The sequence below is a fragment of the Symphalangus syndactylus genome, chromosome 22, assembly GCF_028878055.3.
Source record: "Symphalangus syndactylus isolate Jambi chromosome 22, NHGRI_mSymSyn1-v2.1_pri, whole genome shotgun sequence".
Lineage (NCBI taxonomy): Eukaryota > Metazoa > Chordata > Mammalia > Primates > Hylobatidae > Symphalangus > Symphalangus syndactylus.
The window spans coordinates 20,220,279-20,239,269 of record NC_072444.2 but is presented as its reverse complement, the minus strand read 5'-3'; the positions used below and the strand labels follow the sequence as shown (position 1 = coordinate 20,239,269).

The 18,991-nt window shown below is 52.0% G+C and overlaps 1 protein-coding gene across 3 annotated transcripts in view; it reads left to right on the top strand.

Moving 5' to 3' along the window:
- The window catches only part of PADI4 (peptidyl arginine deiminase 4), a 55,219-nt gene that overhangs the window by 32,550 nt on the left and 3,678 nt on the right, over positions 1–18,991 (top strand). For 2 of the 3 annotated variants that reach the window (XM_055261788.1, XM_055261789.2), the window contains exons 8-15: positions 113–216; positions 4,152–4,263; positions 6,111–6,218; positions 13,156–13,310; positions 14,922–15,066; positions 15,302–15,404; positions 17,497–17,567; positions 17,940–18,068. In XM_055261788.1, coding sequence (XP_055117763.1) covers positions 113–216; positions 4,152–4,263; positions 6,111–6,218; positions 13,156–13,310; positions 14,922–15,066; positions 15,302–15,404; positions 17,497–17,567; positions 17,940–18,068 — 927 coding nt within the window. The remainder of the gene's footprint in view (positions 1–112; positions 217–4,151; positions 4,264–6,110; positions 6,219–13,155; positions 13,311–14,921; positions 15,067–15,301; positions 15,405–17,496; positions 17,568–17,939; positions 18,069–18,991) is intronic. The other variant, XM_063631156.1, reaches the window with a different exon arrangement.

Genomic DNA, 18,991 nt, shown 5'->3' with positions numbered 1-18,991 from the left:
GGGGTACAGAGCCCAGCTGGGCAGAGGGACTCCAAACAGCTGCGGGAAGTGGTAGGTGCTGGGCCCTGGTGGTGGTGATAGCCCCTCCCTCCCCTTACCCCCTCCTCCGCAGGAGCTCCCCGAGGCTGTGGTGTTCCAAGACAGCGTGGTCTTCCGCGTGGCGCCCTGGATCATGACCCCCAACACCCAGCCCCCGCAGGAGGTGTACGCGTGCAGGTGAGAGGCCCTGGGGTGCTGGGGTGGGCCCAGACACCTCAGGAGGAGCCCTGGGCCAGCAACAAAGAGCCTGAGTTCCATCCGCAGCACTCACTGTGTGATGGGAAAAGCAGTCACCCCTCCCCTGCCCACTGAGAGCCTGCTGCTTGTTGGGGGCTCTAAAAAGGCAGGGAGGTTCCTTACCGTTGTTGTAATTGCCTCTGTCCTGCCCTGATGCAGCTGAGGCTACGTTAGCTCCCAGGGGCCTGTAGAGTGTGGCCAACGGACCTTGTGTACCAGAAACTCCTGGGAACTCATTGAAAATGCACCTTTCTGGGCTGGGCACGGTGGCTTATGCCTGTAACCCCAGCAATTTGGGAGGCTGAGGCAGGTGGATCACTTGAGGTCAGAAGTTTGAGATCAGCCCAGCCAACATGGTGAAACCCCGTCTCTACTAAAAAATACAAAAATTGGTCAGGCGTGGTGGTGCATGCCTGTAATCCAGCTACTCAGGAGGCTGAGGCACGAGAATTGCTTGAACCCTGGAGGTGGAGGTTGCGGTGAGCTGAGATTGCGCCACTGCACTCCAGCCTGGGCAACAGAGTAAGACTCCATCTCAAAAATAAAATAACCAGCCTGGCCAACATGGTGAAACTCCGTCTCTACTAAAAATACAAAAAATTAGCCGGGTGTGGTGTCTTGTGCCTGTAATCTCAGCTACTCGGGAGGCTGAGGCAGGAGAATCACTTGAACCCAGGAGGCCTAGGTTGCAGTGAGCCGAGATCTCACCATTGCACTCTAGCCTGCGCGACAGAGCGAGACTCCATCTCGAGAAAAAGAAAAATAATAAAAATTAAAAATTAAATTAAATTAAAATTAAATAAAATGCACCTTTCTGGCTGTCTGTGAGCTGCTGGGTCTTATCCCTGGGGACGGGGCCCATCTGCATTTTGGGGAGGCCCAGGCAATCTTCCTGCAGTCTGAGAGCCCCTGACAAGTGTGCCAGGGTCTCAGGAGACCCTCTCCTCCCCTCTTCTGATTGCTTCAGGGGCAGAAGAGTAAGAGGGTAACCTGGTGGACAGGATGCAGGCCAGAATCCAGTGAGGACTGTATTCCAATCCCAGCACTGTTCCAGGTGGCGTGACCTTGAACAGTGAACTCATATTCTGTCTTCTCCCAGGTTGATATGGTTTGGCTCTGTGTCCCCACCCAAATCTCATCTTGAATTATACCCCCATAATTCCCACGTGTTCTGGGAGGGACCTGGTGGGAGATAATTTGAATCATGGAGGTGGTTTGCCCCATACTGTTCTCATGGTAGTGAATAAGTCTCATGAGATCTGATGGTTTTATCAGGGGTTTCTGCTTTTGCATCTTCCTCATTTTCTCTTGCCTCCGTCATGTAAGAAGTGCCTTTCGCCTCACACCATGGCGTTCCCAGCCATGTGGGAGTGTAAGTCCAATTAAACCTCTTTTTCTTCCTAGTCTCAGGTATGTTTTTATCAGCAGCATGAAAATGGACTAATTGATACCAGTAGAGGGGGGCGTTGCTGAAAAGATACCCAAAATGTGGAAGCAACTTTGGAACTGGGTAACAGACAGAGGATGGAACGGTTTGAAGGGTTCAGAAGAAGACAGGAAAATGTGGGAAAGTTTGGAACTTTCTAGAGCCTTGTTGAATGGCTTTGACAAAAATACTGATAATGATATGAACAATGAAATCCAGACTGAGATGGTCTCAGATGGAGATGAGGAACTTGTTGGGAACTGGAGCAAAGGTGACTCTTGTTATGTTTTAGCAAAGAGACTGGTGGCATTTTGTCCCTGCCCTAGAGATTTGTAGAACTTTGAACTTGAAAGAGATGATTTAGGGTATCTGGCAGAAGAAATTTCTAAGCAGCAAGGCATTCAAGATGTGACTTGGGTGCTGTTAAAGACATCCAGTTTTAAAAGGGAAGCAGAGCATAAAAGTTCAGAAAAGTTGCAGCCTGACAATGCAATCGAAAAGAAAATCTCGTTTTCTGAGAAGAAATTCAAGCCAGCTGCAGAAATTTGCATAAGGAACAAGGAGCTTAATGTTAAGCCACAAGGCAATGGGGAAAATGTCTCCAGGGCATGTCAGAGGTCTTCACGGCAGCCCCTCCCGTCACAGGCCCAGAGGCCTAGAAGAAAATGGTTTCATGGGCCAGGCCCAGGGTCCCTGTGCTATGTGCAGCCTAGGGACTTGGTGCCCTGCATCCCAGCTTCTCCAGCCTTGGCTAAAAGGGGCCAGCGTAGAGCTCAGGCCGTGGCTTCAGAGGGTGCAAGCCCCAAGCCTTGGCAGCTTGCACATGGTGTTGAGCCTACAAGTGCACAGAAGTCAAGAATTGGGGTTTCGGAACCTCTGCCTTGATTTCCGAAGATGTGTGGAAACGCCTGGATGTCCAGGCAGAAGTTTGCTGCAGGGGTGGGGTTCTCATGGAGATCCTCTGCTAGGGTGGTGCAGCAGGGAAATGTGGGGTGGGAACCCCCACACAGAGTCCCTACTGGGACGCCAAGTAGTGGAGCTGTGAGAAGAGGGCCACTGTCCTCCAGATGCCAGAAGGGTAGATCCACTGATGGCTTGCACTGTGTGCCTGGAAAAGCCACAGACACTCAACACCAGCCTGTGAAACTGGCTTCCCATGAGGGAGGCTATACCCTGCAAAGCCACAGGGGCGGAACTGCCCAAGACCATGGGAACCCACCTCTTGTGTCAGCATGACCTGGATGTGAGACCTGGAGTCAAAGATCATTTTGGAGCTTTAAAATTTGACTGCCCTGCTGGATTTTGGACTTGCATGGGCCCTGTAACCCCCTTGTTTGGGCCAATTTCTCCCATTTGGAATGGTTGTGTTTACCCAACACCTGTACCCCCATCGTATCTAGGAAGTAATTAGCTTGCTTTTGATTTTGCAGGCTCATAGGAGGAAGGGACTTGCCCTGTCTCAGATGAGACTTTGGATTGTGAACTTTTGGGTTAATGCTGAAGAGTTAAGACTTTGGGGGACTGTAGGGAAGGCATGATTGGTTTTGAAATGTGAGGATATGAGATTTGGAGGGGCCAGGGGCAGGATGATATGCTTTGGCTCTGTGTCCCCACCCAAATCTCACCTTGAAATGTACTCCCATAATTCCCAAGTGTTGTGGGAGTGACCCAGTGGGAGATAATCTGAATCATGGCGGTGGTTTCTCCCATACTGTTCTCATGATAGTGAGTAAGTCTCATGAGATCTGATGGTTTTATCAGGGGTTTCTCCTTTTGCTTCTTCCTCATTTCCTCTTGCCACCGCCATGTAAGAAGTGCCTTTTGCCTCCTGCCGTGGCCTCCCCAGCCATGTGGAACTGTAAGTCCAATTAAACCTCTTTTCATTCCCAGTCTCAAGTATGTCTTTTTTTTTTTTTTTTTTTTTTGAGACGGAGTCTCGCTCTGTCACCCAGGCTGGAGTGCAGTGGCGCAATCTCGGCTCACTGCAAGCTCCGCCTCCCGGGTTCACGCCATTCTCCTGCCTCAGCCTCTCCGAGTAGCTGGGACTACAGGCGCCCGCCACTACACCCGGCTAATTTTTTTGTATTTTTAGTAGAGACGGGGTTTCACCGTGGCCTCGATCTCCTGACCTCGTGATTCGCCCGCCTCGGCCTCCCAAAGTGCTGGGATTACAAGCGTGAGCCACCGCACCCGGCCTCAAGTATGTCTTTATCAGCAGCATGAAAACGGACTAATACATGGGTAGAAGGGGTACCCACTAGTTCCTGCCTCATAACTTGTTAGACGGATTCCATGAGCTAATGCCTGCTAAGAGCAGATGGACTGGACATGCCAAGAGCCTCTGTTCAGGCCACAGGTGACCCCTGAACACCTGTGTGTCCCTCCACATCCTTCCAGGCTGAGCTTCAAAATCCAGAGCACTAAGGAGCTGCTTTTCTGCTCTCTCTAGTATTTTTGAAAATGAGGACTTCCTGAAGTCAGTGACTACTCTGGCCATGAAAGCCAAGTGCAAGCTGACCATCTGCCCTGAGGAGGAGAACATGGATGACCAGTGGATGCAGGTATGTGTCCTGTGGGGCAGGCAGGGTGAATGTCCCTGAGGGCCAAGAGACACTTGGGGGACCCAGGCTCCTGGGGTTCAGCCTGGTGCCTCACTGGCCACCCTTCCTTAGATGGACAGGGAGGTAGGAACCTGAGAAGTCCTTGGGCCAGGAGGCTTGAGAAAGTGATTCGTCTGACGTTTGCTGTGGGCCACTGCAGGCCCACTGCAGTCACCAAGATGAAAGCCACCTTCCTGCTTGAAAACACTCAGGTGGCCTCGGGAAATATGTGAAGCTTGGGAGATTGGTGCTCAACCAGCCCCTCAAGTGGTCCTCCCTCCAGGCTGTCCATCTTGGGCTCAGCCACCAAACTAGGTCACACCCCAGCTCCAGCACTTTCCATGGCTCCCATCTCCTCCTGCTCAGTCTGTTTCCAAGCCCTCTCAGCCTGCCTGGTTCCCTTCCCTGGGGCCAGCCTGCCACTGTGCCTGGAAACACCTGATTACCAGTCTCTGTTTCCATGCCACTCCACCCATCATGCCAGGAGTGCCCCAAGGACTGAGACTGGGCCTCATCCAGCCCAGCACCCCAATGCCTGGCACTGGGCAGTGCCAGTGGGCATTTGGTGGGCAGCACTGACCCTCCCCACCACTGCCTTGCTTTGCCTCGGGACCCTGTCCTTCCATGCTGCACCCCTGCGGTACTGTCTCTTGGACCCATCTCCCCATTCCCATCCCCCATCTCCAATCCATACCGGTGAATCCCAGCGCCAATGCTCCTCGTCCATAAATTTACCCCGTCACCCCTAGCAGGAATTCATCCCTCTTTCTTTTCACCCCCACACAACATCCTCTCTTCCTTTCTTGCCATTCCATCTTTTATTTTTTTTTTCGCTCTTGTTGCCCAGGCTGGAGTGCAATGGCGCGATCTCGGCTCACCACAGCCTCCACTTCCTGGGTTCAAATGAGTCTCCTGCTTCAGCCTCCCGAGCAGCTGTGCTTACAGGCATGTGCCACCACACCTGGCTAATTTTGTATTTTTAGTAGAGATGGGGTTTCTCCGTGTTGGTCAGGCTGGTCTCGAACTCCTGACCTCAGGTGATCCACCCACCTCCGCCTCCCAAAGTGCTGGGCTTACAGGTGTGAGTTACTGCACCTGGCCGCCATTCCATTTTTTGGATATCAGGTTGACCTGTGTGAAATTGCTGATATGCATCATTTTTTATTTGCAAGAGTGGAACTTTTGTCTGGTTCATCCTAATAGTAACTTATAGTAGTGATTATGTCCAACGTCACATCTGCCTGCTAGAATGCAAGCCTGCGGAGGCAGAATTTTCAGCAGATTCATTTCTGAAACCTCCCCGTGCTCCTCCTGGCTGCTCCAGTGGCCCAGGCTGGGTCTTATCTGCCCTCCTTTGGGGAGGAGGCCGGGAGCCCTGGCGCCAACAGGTCTTCTCTGGCCCATCCTAGCTGCATTGGGAGCCCCTCCTCTGTGTCCCCACAGACCCCTCAACCCCTCACCCCCTCATCACCTCCTAACCCTGGTGCCCACTGCCTGCCTCCCTTGTTTTCTCACGTTGAGGAGGGGTCTCAGTTTTGCTCACCAGGGGTCCCCAGCACTGGCCCAGGCACCACCAGGAGTGGGAGGGAAAGGCACTCCTGCAGGCTCATGGCCTCTCATGCACTGGGCAAATAGGGGGCAATAAGCTCCGCTTTCTGAGCCCCTTCTCTGAGATCAAACATCTCATAGGAATGTGCCCTTGACTGCAAGGGTGAGAGTGCATGGATGGTTTCATGCCCCCATCCTGGCATCGGGCATCAAGACCCAGGCAGCACACGCAACAGCCTCCTCTCCACTCACTCCCACAGGATGAAATGGAGATCGGCTACATCCAAGCCCCACACAAAACGCTGCCTGTGGTCTTTGACTCTCCAAGGAACAGAGGCCTGAAGGAGTTTCCCATCAAACGCGTGATGGTACCTGCATGGGGTGGGGAGGGGGCACAGCTGCCGAAACCCTCTTATCTTGAGACGCCCTCCTTTTAGCCTGTCTTCCCCGCCCGCGCCTGTGGCTGAGTAGCCCAGTGCAAGCAGGTGGAATTCCTACCAAAGTGGGCGCATGTAGGTGGGGCTTGTTATTTTTGTTATTACCAAGATAAGATCTGGCTCTTCATTTCCCAAAACCCTTGTCACCTGTGAGCTCAGCTTGATCTCCAGGTAACCCTGCCGAGGAGGTGGCTCAGGCTTGGACCTCCTTGTGCTCTTGAAGAAGCTCTTGCTGCAAGGTGGAGGTGGGGCCAGGCCTGGAATCTCTCCCAACGCCCAGCTGGAGGCTCTGTCTTATGGGTGGTGTTTGGCCTTCAGGTGCTCCATCTGGGATGTGGGGGGTCTTGGGATCAGTGGATTAGTGGTCATTTCCTGGGTGTGACTTTATCAGCCAGAGGCTGTCCATGTGGGGGTGGGAAGTGACATATTGCTGACTCATGCTTGACTAGCCTGGCAGGTTGATACAAACTCAGCACAGAGTAATAATAATAATAGTTGCATTTATTGAACATGAGTTGTGTGTTAGCCAGTGCTGCATTCTTTACCCGCACTGACTCATTTAATTTGATAAACTGTTATGGAGATGCTATCAATAGGCCCATTTTATAGAAGAATAAACTGACGCTCAGATGGAGAAGTTGGGATTCAAACCCGGCTGGTCCGGCTTGGCGAGCATGCTCTTCCCCGCCCTGCCTCCCTCTCCCTGCCTTCCCAGGAGGACCCCAGGCCTGCACTCTGAGCCCTGGCAGCCCCTTGGCTCAAGATGCCCAGGGAAAACGACAGAAGGAGTGTGGGGTCCAAGGTTTGCTAGGACAAATGACTTTCCGACAAGCATCTGTACTGTGCCCCAAGGGAAGGGAGAGTGGCCCTGCCCACACAGAAGGCTTCAGAATGAAACTTCAGTTAAACTAAACAACTTGTCCTGAGTCTCGCTTCCTCCTGGCCAAGCAGTGCGTGCCGAGTGGTGGAGATGCAGAGATGCTGTTGGATTTACAGTGTGTACTCAGCCATGGGGTCAAGTTCATCTTGTTTCAACAGCGTTGGGGCGAACCAGCCAGCTGCTACTGTGACTTTGCCCTCTTTCCGCTGCTTTCAGTCCTGCCTGGTTCAGTGGCTGTGTCTCCTACTTTGATGCTCCAAGTATAACAAAAGCCAGATTTTCTGATGCCACAAGTCCTGCTGGACAGACGGACACCTCGGCACCGTTGTTGTCCCCTTTCCCACAGACAACTTTGGATGAAGGCAAGCGGTACCGGTCCCTCAGCTAAGCACATCTGCGTATTCTGACTCAAATCACTCAGAATGAGGCCAGGTGTGGTGGCTCACACCTGTAATCCCAGCACTTTGGGAGGCCGAGGAGGGCAGATCACCTGAGGTCAGAAGTTCGAGACCAGCCTGGTCAACATGGCGAAATCCTGTCTCTACTAAAAACACAAAAATTAGCTGGGCATGGTGGCGTGTGCCTGTAATCCCATCTACTCAAGAGGCTGAGGCAGGAGAATCCCTTGAACCCAGGAGGCAGAGGTTGCAGTGAGCCGAGATTGCACCACTGCATTCCAGTCTGGGTGACAGAGCAAGACTGTGTCAAAAACAAACAAACAAACAAACAAACAAACAAAAAAACCACACAAATCACTCAGAATGAAAATAATTGGAGATAAAGTCACACTCGGCACCAGGCTTTGGCTCCACCTGCCTCTCCAGCACCACTGTGGGCCACTCTCGCTGTCCCTTACCCAGCCCCACCTCCACTGGCCTCCTTCCTGTTCTTCAAGCTTGCCTAACGTTTCCCCACCTCATGGTCTTTGCATATGCTGTTCCCTCTGCTTGCAATGCTGTTCCCTGTTCACGGGGCTGGCTGCTTCTCAGCCTTCAGGTTTCAGCTTCTATTCCCTACTCAGTGAGGCCTTCCCTGATGCTGAAGGAGGGATCCCTACTCCCACCCCAACTCCTAGTTTTCTCCACTACAGCCCCCTGTTGAGTTCTTCAGTGTATTTTGTTAAAATCATGGACTCGTTCATCTACTTTTCGTTGCCTGCGCTGCTGGGCCTGAGGCTGTTATGCCTTACGCTGTCCATCGGGCAGCTGGCACGAAGCTTCACACAGAGTGGTTGTTCTTCCCTTAAGCATCATCAGTAAATTTTCTATCACCACCGTCAATGGGAAACCAGCACTTCCCACAGACAGAAGGCAACTGTGAAGTTAAACAGAACTGAAACAAGATCCTGCTACCAAAGCCAGCTCGTTACAAGTGACTGCAGCATCTCTGAGCTCGAGGTCAGCTCTCTGGTTGTTAAAATGAGAGATTAGCAGGTGTTAAGGATGTGTTTGCGTCACTGAAACTTGAATTTTTGAGGAACCAGAAAAGACTGGAGGAAAATGAGAAGGGCAACAGCTTTCCAACGTTGTGCCTCAGGCACTTGGCATCCATGAGCGTCCCCCGCATAGCCCACTCTTGGGGGGCCACTTCTGCAGACCATGGACATGCCTTCATTTGCCTGCAGAAATCCAAGCCTGAAGGCTATATAACTGACCCCTCTCACAGCAACAGCGAGGGCAGGGATGTGGATGAACTTACATTCATTCATCAAATACTGTTTGAACACATACTCAGCCGGGCCTTGTTCTAGGCACTTGGGATATGACAGGGAGCAACACCAAGGTCCCTGACCTCACGGAGGGGACATTCTGGCCCTCAGAGACAGCAGACGATGAATAGAGCAAAGCAGTTATATGGTTCCTTAGAAGGTGATGTCAAGAGCTACAGGTGCTGGGTGTGGTGGCTCGTGCCTGTAATCCTAGCACTTTGGAAGGCCAAGGTGGGAGAATTGTTTGAGCCCAGGAGTTTGAGACCAGACTGGGCAACATAATGAGACCTTGTCCCTACAAAAAAAAAAAAAATTGTTTTGATTAGCTAGGCATGGTAACGCATGCCTGTAGTCCCAACTACTAGAGAGGCTGAGGCGGGAGGATCGCTTGAGCCCAGGAGGTCAAGGCTGCAGTGAGTCATGATTGCACCACTGCACTCCAGTCTGGGCAACAGATGAGACCTTGTCTCAGAGGGAAAAAAAAAAAAAAAAAAAAAAAGCTACAGGAAAAGAGAGAGTAGAGCGGAATGGAGGGGCTCACAGGTGCCAGCGTGGTAGGGAAGGTGGATTAGGTTACATTCTTTTTTTTTTTTTTTGAGAAGGAGTCTCGCTCTGTCACCCAGGCTGGAGTGTAGTGGTGCAATCTTGGCTCACTGCAAGCTCCGCCTCCTGGGTTCACACCATTCTCCTGCCTCAGCCTCTCCGAGTAGCTGGGACTACTGGCGCCCGCCACCATGCCCGGCTAATTTTTTTTTGTATTTTTAGTAGAGACGGGGTTTCACCGTGGTCTCGATCTCCTGACCTCGTGATCCGCCCGCCTCGGCCTCCCAAAGTGCTGGGATTACAAGCGTGAGCCACCGCGCCCGGCCTAGGTTACATTCTTAAAGCCGAGTCTGGTGGATCATTCCAGTAATCCCAGCACTTTGGGAGGCCAAAGCTGGTGGATTACTTGAGCCCAGGAGTTCGAGACCAGCCTAGGCACCATAGTGAAACCCTGTCTCTACAAAAAAAAAAATTAAAAATAAAAATAAAAATAAGCCAGGCATGGTGGTGCATGCCTATATTTCCAGCTACTTAGGAGGCTGAGGTGGGACGATCCTTGAACCCTGAAGGGTGAGGCTGCAGTGAGCCATGATCACACCAATGCATTCCAGCATAGGCAATAGGAGTGAGACCTGTTCTCAAAAAAAAAAAAAAAAAGATTGCATTCTTAAATAGGATGGTCAGGGTGGGCTTCACAGAGAAGCTGACCTTGCAGCAGATGCTTGAGGGAGGTGAGCGAGTTGGCCATGTGAGTGGGTGTCTGGGTGAAGAGTGTTGTAGGCAGTGAAACAGCCAGTGCAAAGGCCCTGGGGCAGGAGCATGCCTTGAGTGTTCCAGAACAGCAAGAGCGCCTGGAGGGGTGGAGCAGAGCAACCAGGAGGAGAAGCAGTCAGAGAGGAGATAGGAGGTGGTAGAAAAGGCAGTCAGGGAGCTGATGGGAGGCAATAGGAGAGGCGGTCAGGGAGGAGATGGGAGGTGGTAGAAAAGGTGGTCAGGGAGGTGATGGGAGGCAGTAGGAGAGGTGGTCAGGGAGGTGATGGGAGGTGGGAGGAGAGGCGGTCAGGGAGGTGATGGGAGGAGAGGTGGTCAGGGAGGTGATAGGAGGTGGTAGAAAAGGCAGTCAGGGAGCTGATGGGAGGCAGTAAGAGAGGCGGTCAGGGAGGAGATAGGAGGTGGGAGAAAAGGCAGTCAGGGAGCTGATGGGAGGCAGTAGGAAAGGCGGTCAGGGAGGAGATGATAGGAGGTGGTAGAAAAGGTGGTCAGGGAGGTGATGGGAGGCAGTAGGAGAGGTGGTCAGGGAGGTGATGGGAGGTGGGAGAAGAGGTGGTCAGGGAGGAGATGGGAGGTGGTAGGAGTGGCGGTCAGGGAGGAGATGGGAGGTGGTAGGAGGGGTGGTCAGGAGGAGATGGGAGGTGGTAGCAGGGGTGGTCAGGGAGGTGATGGGAGGAGATGGGGGGTGGTAGGAGAGGCTGTGGTCAGAGGTGATGGGGAAGGGACGTGATGACCGGATGGGGTTGGGCTTGTTGGCTACTGTTAAGGCCGCTTGTTTAGAAACTGAGAATCATCACAAGGTCTTAAACAGAGGAGGATTATGATCTGGTTTGTTAGAAAAGGGAACAAGCCCTGCTACGTGTTGAGTAAAGAGAGCAGAGGCAAGGGGGAAGGGAGTGGGCAGGTGAGGGATGCTGGGAGTGCAGGCAGGGTGTGGCCGGAGGAGGTGAGAAGCCATGAGATTCCGGCTATGTCTGGAAGGCATAGCCAGCAGGACATTCTGACCCCCACTATGAGAGAGTCAAGCCAAAGCTGACAGCAAGGCTGTGACCTCTGTGGGTGGCAGGCACCATCCCCTGGGAGGGGAGGGGAGGACTGTGGGAGGAGGAACAGGTTGATGGAGAATGAGGGGGTGGGAAGAGGGGACCCAAAGCTCTGTTTAAGGCAAGTGGGAGATAATTGGTCAACATCCAAATGGGAAGTCAGGTGAGCCTGGATATACATCTGATGTTTGGGAGGGAAGGGATGCCCAGAGATGCGAACATGAGGGTTGTGGCTCGGGAACGGAATTTCATGAGACTCGGCAGGACCACTGAAGGGGCAAGTGAGGTTGGAGGTGAATCAGGATCCCCCGGTGTCCTGAAAGCCAAGGGCAGAAAGTGTGCGGAGAACGCAGGCGTGACCAGCTGATTCAGGTGCTTCTGAGGGGAAGGTGAGGCCCGAGCATTGCACTCGGGATATGGCCATGTGGTCATGGAGACCTGGACAAGGAAAGCTTTGATGGGCGGGGGAAGCAGGTTGGTCTGGGTTTTAGAGAGAAGTGGAGAGAGGACCTGGAAGTGTGATTGTTAAATTTGTGGAATCAGGCCAGGCGCAGTAGCTCACACCTATAATCCCAACACTCTGGAAGCCGAGGCAGGAAGATTGAGCCCAGGAGTTTGAGACCGGCCTGGGCAACATAGTGAGACCCCATCTCTACAGGAAAAAACAACTTTAAAAATTAGCCAGGTCGTGATGGCATGCACCTGTGGTCCCAGCTACTCGGGCCCAGCTACTCGGGTGGCTGAGGCGGAAGGATTGTTTGAGCCCAGGATGTCAAAACTGCAGTGAAGAAGTAAATTTGTAGATCAAGACCTCACTGAAACCTACTCATTTTCCCAGAAACTCACACCTGGGCACACAATTTGGAGTCTACTCTCAGGGAGTTCATGGCCCCCATGAAGCCCCAGGGAATGGACCATCTATGTGTAGAAGGCTAGATGTACCCTCTCCTGGGAGGAAGGGGAGATGGGCGGTGGATTGAATAATGGCCCCTCTACATCCTAACGCCCCCCGAACCTGATGTTTCCTTATATGGTAAAAGGGACTTTGCTGAATGTGATTATATTAGGGATCTTGTGATGGGGTGATTATCCTGGTTTATCCTGGAATGCGGGAGGGCCTGTGATGATGGAAGCTGAGGCTGGAGATCTTTGAAGGTGGAAGAAGGGGCTGCCAGCTAAGGCGGCTATTAGAAGCTGAAAAAGACAAGGAAATATAATAGATTCTTTCCTCAGGGCCTCCAGGAGGAACCAGCTCTGCCATCCCTGGACTTAAGCCCAGTGAAACTGATTTCACACTTCTGGCCTCCAGAATTTTAAGAGAATAAATGTGGCTGGGCGTGGTGGCTCATGCCTGTAATCCCAGCACTTTGGGAGGTCGAGGCAGACGGATCACTTGAGGTCAGGAATCTGAGACTAGCCTGGCCAACATGGTGAAACTACTAAAAAAAAAAAAAAAAATCTATCTCTACTAAAAAAAAAAAAATACAAACATTAGCTGGGCGTGGTGGGGCGTGCCTGTAGTCCCAGCTACACAGGAGGCTGAGGAGTATTGCTTGAACCCAGAGGCGGAGGTTGCAGTGAGCTGAGATCACACCACTGTACTCCAGCCTGGGCAACAGAGCAAGACTCTGTCTTAAGGGGGAAAAATGATGTTTTGCAGATTCGTTTTATGCCCAAGTTAAGGTTTACCAAGCAGCTGGCATGCATTAGGGACCCAACAAATGCTAGTCCCTTTTCTTGTCTGTTGAATGAACTCAACATTCCTTTAACCTTCCACATGTGATAACAGCACCTGCTATGTACCAGCTGCAGATGGTACTGAGTTACTTCCTGTGCCCAAGTTCATCTCTAAACTTGGACCCCCTGACCCTTCACCAGGGACCTCATTCCTCTAACTCTTGGCACTCCCTTCTCATATCTCAGGGTCCAGATTTTGGCTACGTAACTCGAGGGCCCCAAACAGGCGGTATCAGTGGACTGGACTCCTTTGGGAACCTGGAAGTGAGCCCCCCAGTCACAGTCAGAGGCAAGGAATACCCGTTGGGCAGGATTCTCTTCGGGGACAGCTGTTATCCCAGGTAAGGAGGGGAGTAACTGGAAGGGGCAGCCAGGACCCAGGGATGCCGTGGAAAAGCAGAGGCCAGAGTGGAAGCCTCGCCTTCCTGCTTCCGACCCTAAACAGCCCAACAGACTTGAGGGAGTGTGAGAGGAATCCAAGTGCAGGGTGAGGAAGGCGGGCTTTGGAGCCCATAGACCCAAGTTCAATTCCAGCTCTGCCACTTACCCTCTTTCAGTCAGTGAATATTTACTGATCATCCAGAATGTTCTGGGAGCTGGGAATGCAGCCGTGGACATGAAAGACAAGTCCTTACCACTACTCTAGTAGGGAAACAGATGATAGAAAAGTAGACAAGATAGGCCAGGCGCGGTGGCTCACGCTTGTAATCCCAGCACTTTGGGAGGCCGAGGCGGGCGGATCACGAGGTCAGGAGATCGAGACCACGGTGAAACCCTGTCTCTATTAAAATACAAAAAATTAGCCGGGCGTGGTGGCGGGCGCCTGTAGTCCCAGCTACTTGGAGAGGCTGAGGCAGGAGAATGGCATGAACCTGGGAGGCGGAGCTTGCAGTGAGCCGAGATTGCGCCACTGCACTCCAGCCTGGACGACAGAGCGAGACTCTGTCTCAAAAAAAAAAAAAAAAAAGAAAAGTAGACAAGATAATTTCAAATGACAAAAACAAAAGAGAGGGGCACAGGAGGAACAGGAACTGTCAGGGTGACCAGGGAGGGCCTCTCTGGGGAAGGGGCTTTTGAACTGAGGCCTAATGACAGAAGGGACAGGGCCACATGGAGGTCTGGGACAGAGAGTTCCTGGCAGATGAAAATGCATGTGCAAAGGCCCTGAGGCAGGAATGAGCTCCTGCGTGCAAGGCCAGGACGGCTAGAACCTATTGAACAAGAAGAGGCTGGGCGCAGTGGCTCACACCTGTAATCCCAGCACTTCGGGAGGCCGAGGTGGGTGGATTACCTGAGGTCAGGAGTTCAAGACCAGCCTGACTAACCTGGTGAAACCCCGTCTCTACTAAAAATAAAAAAATTAGCTGGGCCTGGTGGTGCATGCCTGTAATCCCAGCTACTAGGGACGCTGAGGCAGGAGAATCGCTTGATGCCAGGAGGCGGAGGTTGTAGTGAGCCGAGATTGCGCCAGCCTGCGCAACAGAGCAAGACTCTGTCTCAAAAAAAAAAAAAAAAAAAAAAAAAAATGAGGAAGAGCAAGGCACTGGAACACGAATTTTTTTTTTAGGAGAAAACTGAGGCTCAAACAGGTGAAGGAATGTCCCCAAGGCCACATGGCTAACAAGAGATCACCGACTTAGGTCAGACTGACTCTAAACCCCACGGGTACCCAGAACACCAGCATCTCGTCTAACTCGAGAGGCAGTGCTTTCTGAGGCTAAGCTCTGTCCTACTTACCTTAGTGACTCTGTGCCTCAGTTTCCCCCAATAAAACTAGAATGACAATTCCTTAATTTCTCAAATGTTAGGGGATAAAATAAAGGCATTCTATGCTCCTGCATCCCTTTCTCAGCTGAAGGAGAACCTTGACCTTTTTGCCAAGCCCCTTGTCCTTCAGGGACTTCCCTGTGGCCTTTGCTGCCAATAACACCCCTTTAACCCTGCCATGACAGCAATGACAGCCGGGAGATGCACCAGGCCCTGCAGGACTTCCTCAGTGCCCAGCAGGTGCAGGCCCCTGTGAAGCTCTATTCTGACTGGCTGATTGTGGGCCACGTGGACGAGTTCCTGAGCTTTGTGCCTGCACCAGATGGGAAGGTACAGTCTTGGGGGCTGCCTTAGGAAGCCATGCCTCCTTCCTGGGTAGACCCTCTGCCTGGGGTGGGAGCAACTTTACTTGTCTGAGTCTATTTTTCCTTCACCCTTAGGATGGCAGTAGAGGAGGTGGCCAGCTTGGGTCCAAGTCCCCACTCCTCCCACCGTCGGCAGATCCACCCTCCTTGGGAGCCCCAGGGGCAAAGCTGACCTCTAACCCCAGTGTTTCTGCCTCCAGGGCTTCCGGCTGCTCCTGGCCAGCCCCAGGTCCTGCTACAAACTGTTCCAGGAGCAGCAGAATGAGGGCCACGGGGAGGCCCTGCTGTTCGAAGGGATCAAGAGTAAGTCGGCCCTGCCTTGTTCTCCTGTCTGTGCACCTTCCTGCTTCCCGTGGTCCGCTGTTGCCTGGAGGGAATCATCCAGGCAACAGGGTAGCATCTGAGCACCTACTGTGTGCCAGGCACTGTGCCAAGTGCTAAGGAGACTGCGTGAACAGGGTAGAACAGCTTGCTGCTCTCTGGGCTCACAGGCCAGGGGGAAGTGAGTCAACAGAACAGCTCCAACACAGGGGCTTTGAGGGGTGTCTGAGTGGATGGAGCTCAGAGAAGGCTTCTTGGAGGCTGCAAAGGCCAAGCAGGAGCATGCAAGTAGGGGTTGGCTGGGCAAACGGGGCAGGGAAATGAGAGGAAGAGAGATACCACAGGCAGAGGGACAGCGGGTGGGGCGGCTCAGAGGCAGGAGAAAGCACAATGTATGTGAGGACCTGGGGGAGGTTCGGTATAGCTGGAGCATAGATGAAATATTACTCTTTCAGCAGAGCTCACAGACATGGGCCGGGCCCACGGGCTGAAAAGCCTCTGTGGCTGAGAGCTCCACCTCAGATCTGAGTATGTTGTGTGGCATCAGGAGAGGGCAGACCTGTTTCTTCCTTTCTCGATGGGATCTCTTTGGAGATAAGATAATTTAGCATTAATGCAAAGCAAAACGTTCCAGTGAACAAGTTTCAGTGGTTCAACTTTATAATAATTATAAGCAACCCTGTTAAATTTTTCTGGACATTCTTTTCTTTTGAAACGAAGTTTTCCTCTGTTGCCCAGGCTGGAGTGCAATGGCGCGATCTCGGCTCTCTGCAGCCTCTGCATCCCGGGTTCAAGTGATTCTCCTGCCCCAGCCTTCCGAATAGCTGGGATTACAGGTGTGCACCACCACACCTGAATAATGTTTTGTATTTTTAGTAGAGATGGGGTTTTGCCATGCTGGCCAGGCTGGTCTCGAACTCCTGACCTGGTGATCCACCCACCTCGGCCTCCCAAAGCGCTAGGATTACAGGCGTGAGCCACCACGCCCGGCTTAAAACAAGGAATTTTCTTATTGACGGCAACTAAATGGTATTTGTAGCATTTTTATCACACAGTAGAGTCCATCCATTCACTATACTTTTCTGAGCTGTCTGTCCTGCATGCAAGTAGATATTTTTAATGTTGTCTGTTTTCTGTGCTGTTTCTGTAAGTATGCTATTAAAATACATTAAACTAGGCTGGGCGCGATGGTTCATGCCTGTAATCCCAGCACTTTGGGAGGACGAGGCGGGTGGATCACGAGTTCAGGAGTTCAAGGCCAGCCAGGCCAAGATGGTGAAACTCCGTCTCTACTAAAAATACAACAATTAGCCGGGTGTGGTGGCAGGTACCTGTAATCCCAGCTACTTGGGAGGCTGAGGCAGGAGAATCACTTGAACCTGGGAGGTGGAGGTTGCAGTGAGCCGAGAATGTGCCACTGCACTCTAGCCTGGGTGACAGAGCAAGACTCCGTCTCAAAAAAAAAAAAAAAAAAAAAAAAACAAAACATTAAACTAAGCCGAGTGTGGTGGCTCACACCTGTAATCCTAGCACTTTGGGAGGCTGAGGCGGGTGGATCACCTGAGGTCAAGAGTTCAAGACCAGCCTGGCCAACATGGTGAAACCCCGTCTCTACTAAAAGTATAAAAATTAGCTGGGCGCAATGGTGCATGCCTGTAATCCCAGCTACTGGGGAGGCTGAGGTAGGAGAATTGCTTGAACCCGGGAGGTGGAGGTTGCAGTGAGTCAAGATCGCACCACTGCACTCCAGCCTGGGAGACAGAGCAAGGCTCTGTCTCAAAAAAACAAAAAACAAAAAAACAAAAAAACAAAAAAACAAAAAAAAACCACTATAAAAATATATTTTAAAAATAATTTAAATGAGGTGAGAACATTTTTAATGAGAACTTATACTGCTAAAATATTGTATTAAAGGCATTTGACTTGCAGATGCTCACAGCAAACCTGTATGGTAAGAATTATTACTGACTCCATTTTATAGATGGGAACACTGAGTCCCCCCCCGGGCACTGGCTGGGAAGAGGGAAATCAACCTCTAAGTTCATTTGCCTTTTTTTCTTTTTCTCCATGACAGAAAAAAACCAGCAGAAAATAAAGAACATTCTGTCAAACAAGACACTGAGAGAACATAATTCATTTGTGGAGGTAGGAGCCTGGGTGCCTACACCCCAGCAGGCCTGACGCCCTGTCCCCCGCTCAGCCACTTTCCCAGTGATTAGAGGAACGTAGAGGCTCAGGGTCTCAGGATGCGCTGGAAGACAGAGACACAGAAGCAAGAGCAGAAGCAGAGACTGGGAGAGGCTGAGGGAGCAGAGGGAATGGGAGGCCCCAGGGTCCCCCGAGAGCACTGGCCAGAGGCCCCTCTGTGCAGGGAGGCCTGGCAGCCACCTTCACTGCCTTCCTGACACTGTCCCAGGTCCTTTCCTCAGGCAGGGGGCCTCAGCCCCACACTGTCCCCCACCCCCCCCCCCAGACTGCCAGCATCCCCCACTCACTGCCCCTGCCCCTCCCCCCAAGAGATGCATCGACTGGAACCGCGAGCTGCTGAAGCGGGAGCTGGGCCTGGCCGAGAGTGACATCATTGACATCCCGCAGCTCTTCAAGCTCAAAGAGTTCTCCAAGGCCGAAGCCTTTTTCCCCAACATGGTGAGGAGGTGGTGGCTTTAAAACCCCAGGGTGTGGCATGGAGGTAGCTCAGCCTGAGAGGCCAGCGGGGCACCTGGGCGGTCCCAGAGGGCTTGGCTCCTCTCCATAACCGTTTGTAGCTTTGTCCCGAGTGGTACAAGGTCAGACGTGACCAGGTCCATGCACGTTGGTGTCTTTCCACAAGGTCAGGCTTCTACTGATGCTATTTCCATCATAAAATCCACAAGCCACACAGAGTTCCCCAGGGGCAGTCCTCAGGTGGGCAGAGCCCTGGGCACACAGGCTCAAGCCTCTCCACAAGTCAGTCAGTACTGCAAACCATACATAGTAGTGTACTTAATCAACACAGAAATGTTACAGATGAAACATTCATATCAAACAAAGCAATATTTAACATCAAGAGAGAAGGGGACAGGAAAAGGGGTCAGTGAACCAGTCCAAGGAGAGTGATGTGGACAAGGAGAGGGTCCTGGGCTGATCTAAATGGACATCAGTGTCTTGCAAGGAAGAGTGTAATTTTGGCAGAGCCTTCAACAGCGGGTGCCAGGTGCTAATCACTAGTGACAGCAAGACAGTGTCTGTTAAGACAGTCATCTTGAGGCCAGGTGCGGTGGCTCATGTCTGTAATCCTAGCACTTTAGTAGGTCAAAGGGGTGGATCACTTGAGGTAAGGAGTTCAACACCAGCCTGGCTAACATGGTGACACCCCCATCTCTACTAAAAATACAAAAATTAGCCAGGTGTGCTGGCAGGAGCCTGTAATCCCAACTACTTGGGAGGCGGAAGCAGGAGAATCACTTGAACCTGGGAGACGGAGGTTGCAGTGAGCCAAGATCACGCTCTTGCACTCCAGCCTGGGTGACAGAGTGAGACTTTGTCTCGGAAAAAAAAAAAAGACAGTCATCTTAAGCTAGTGAAGACCT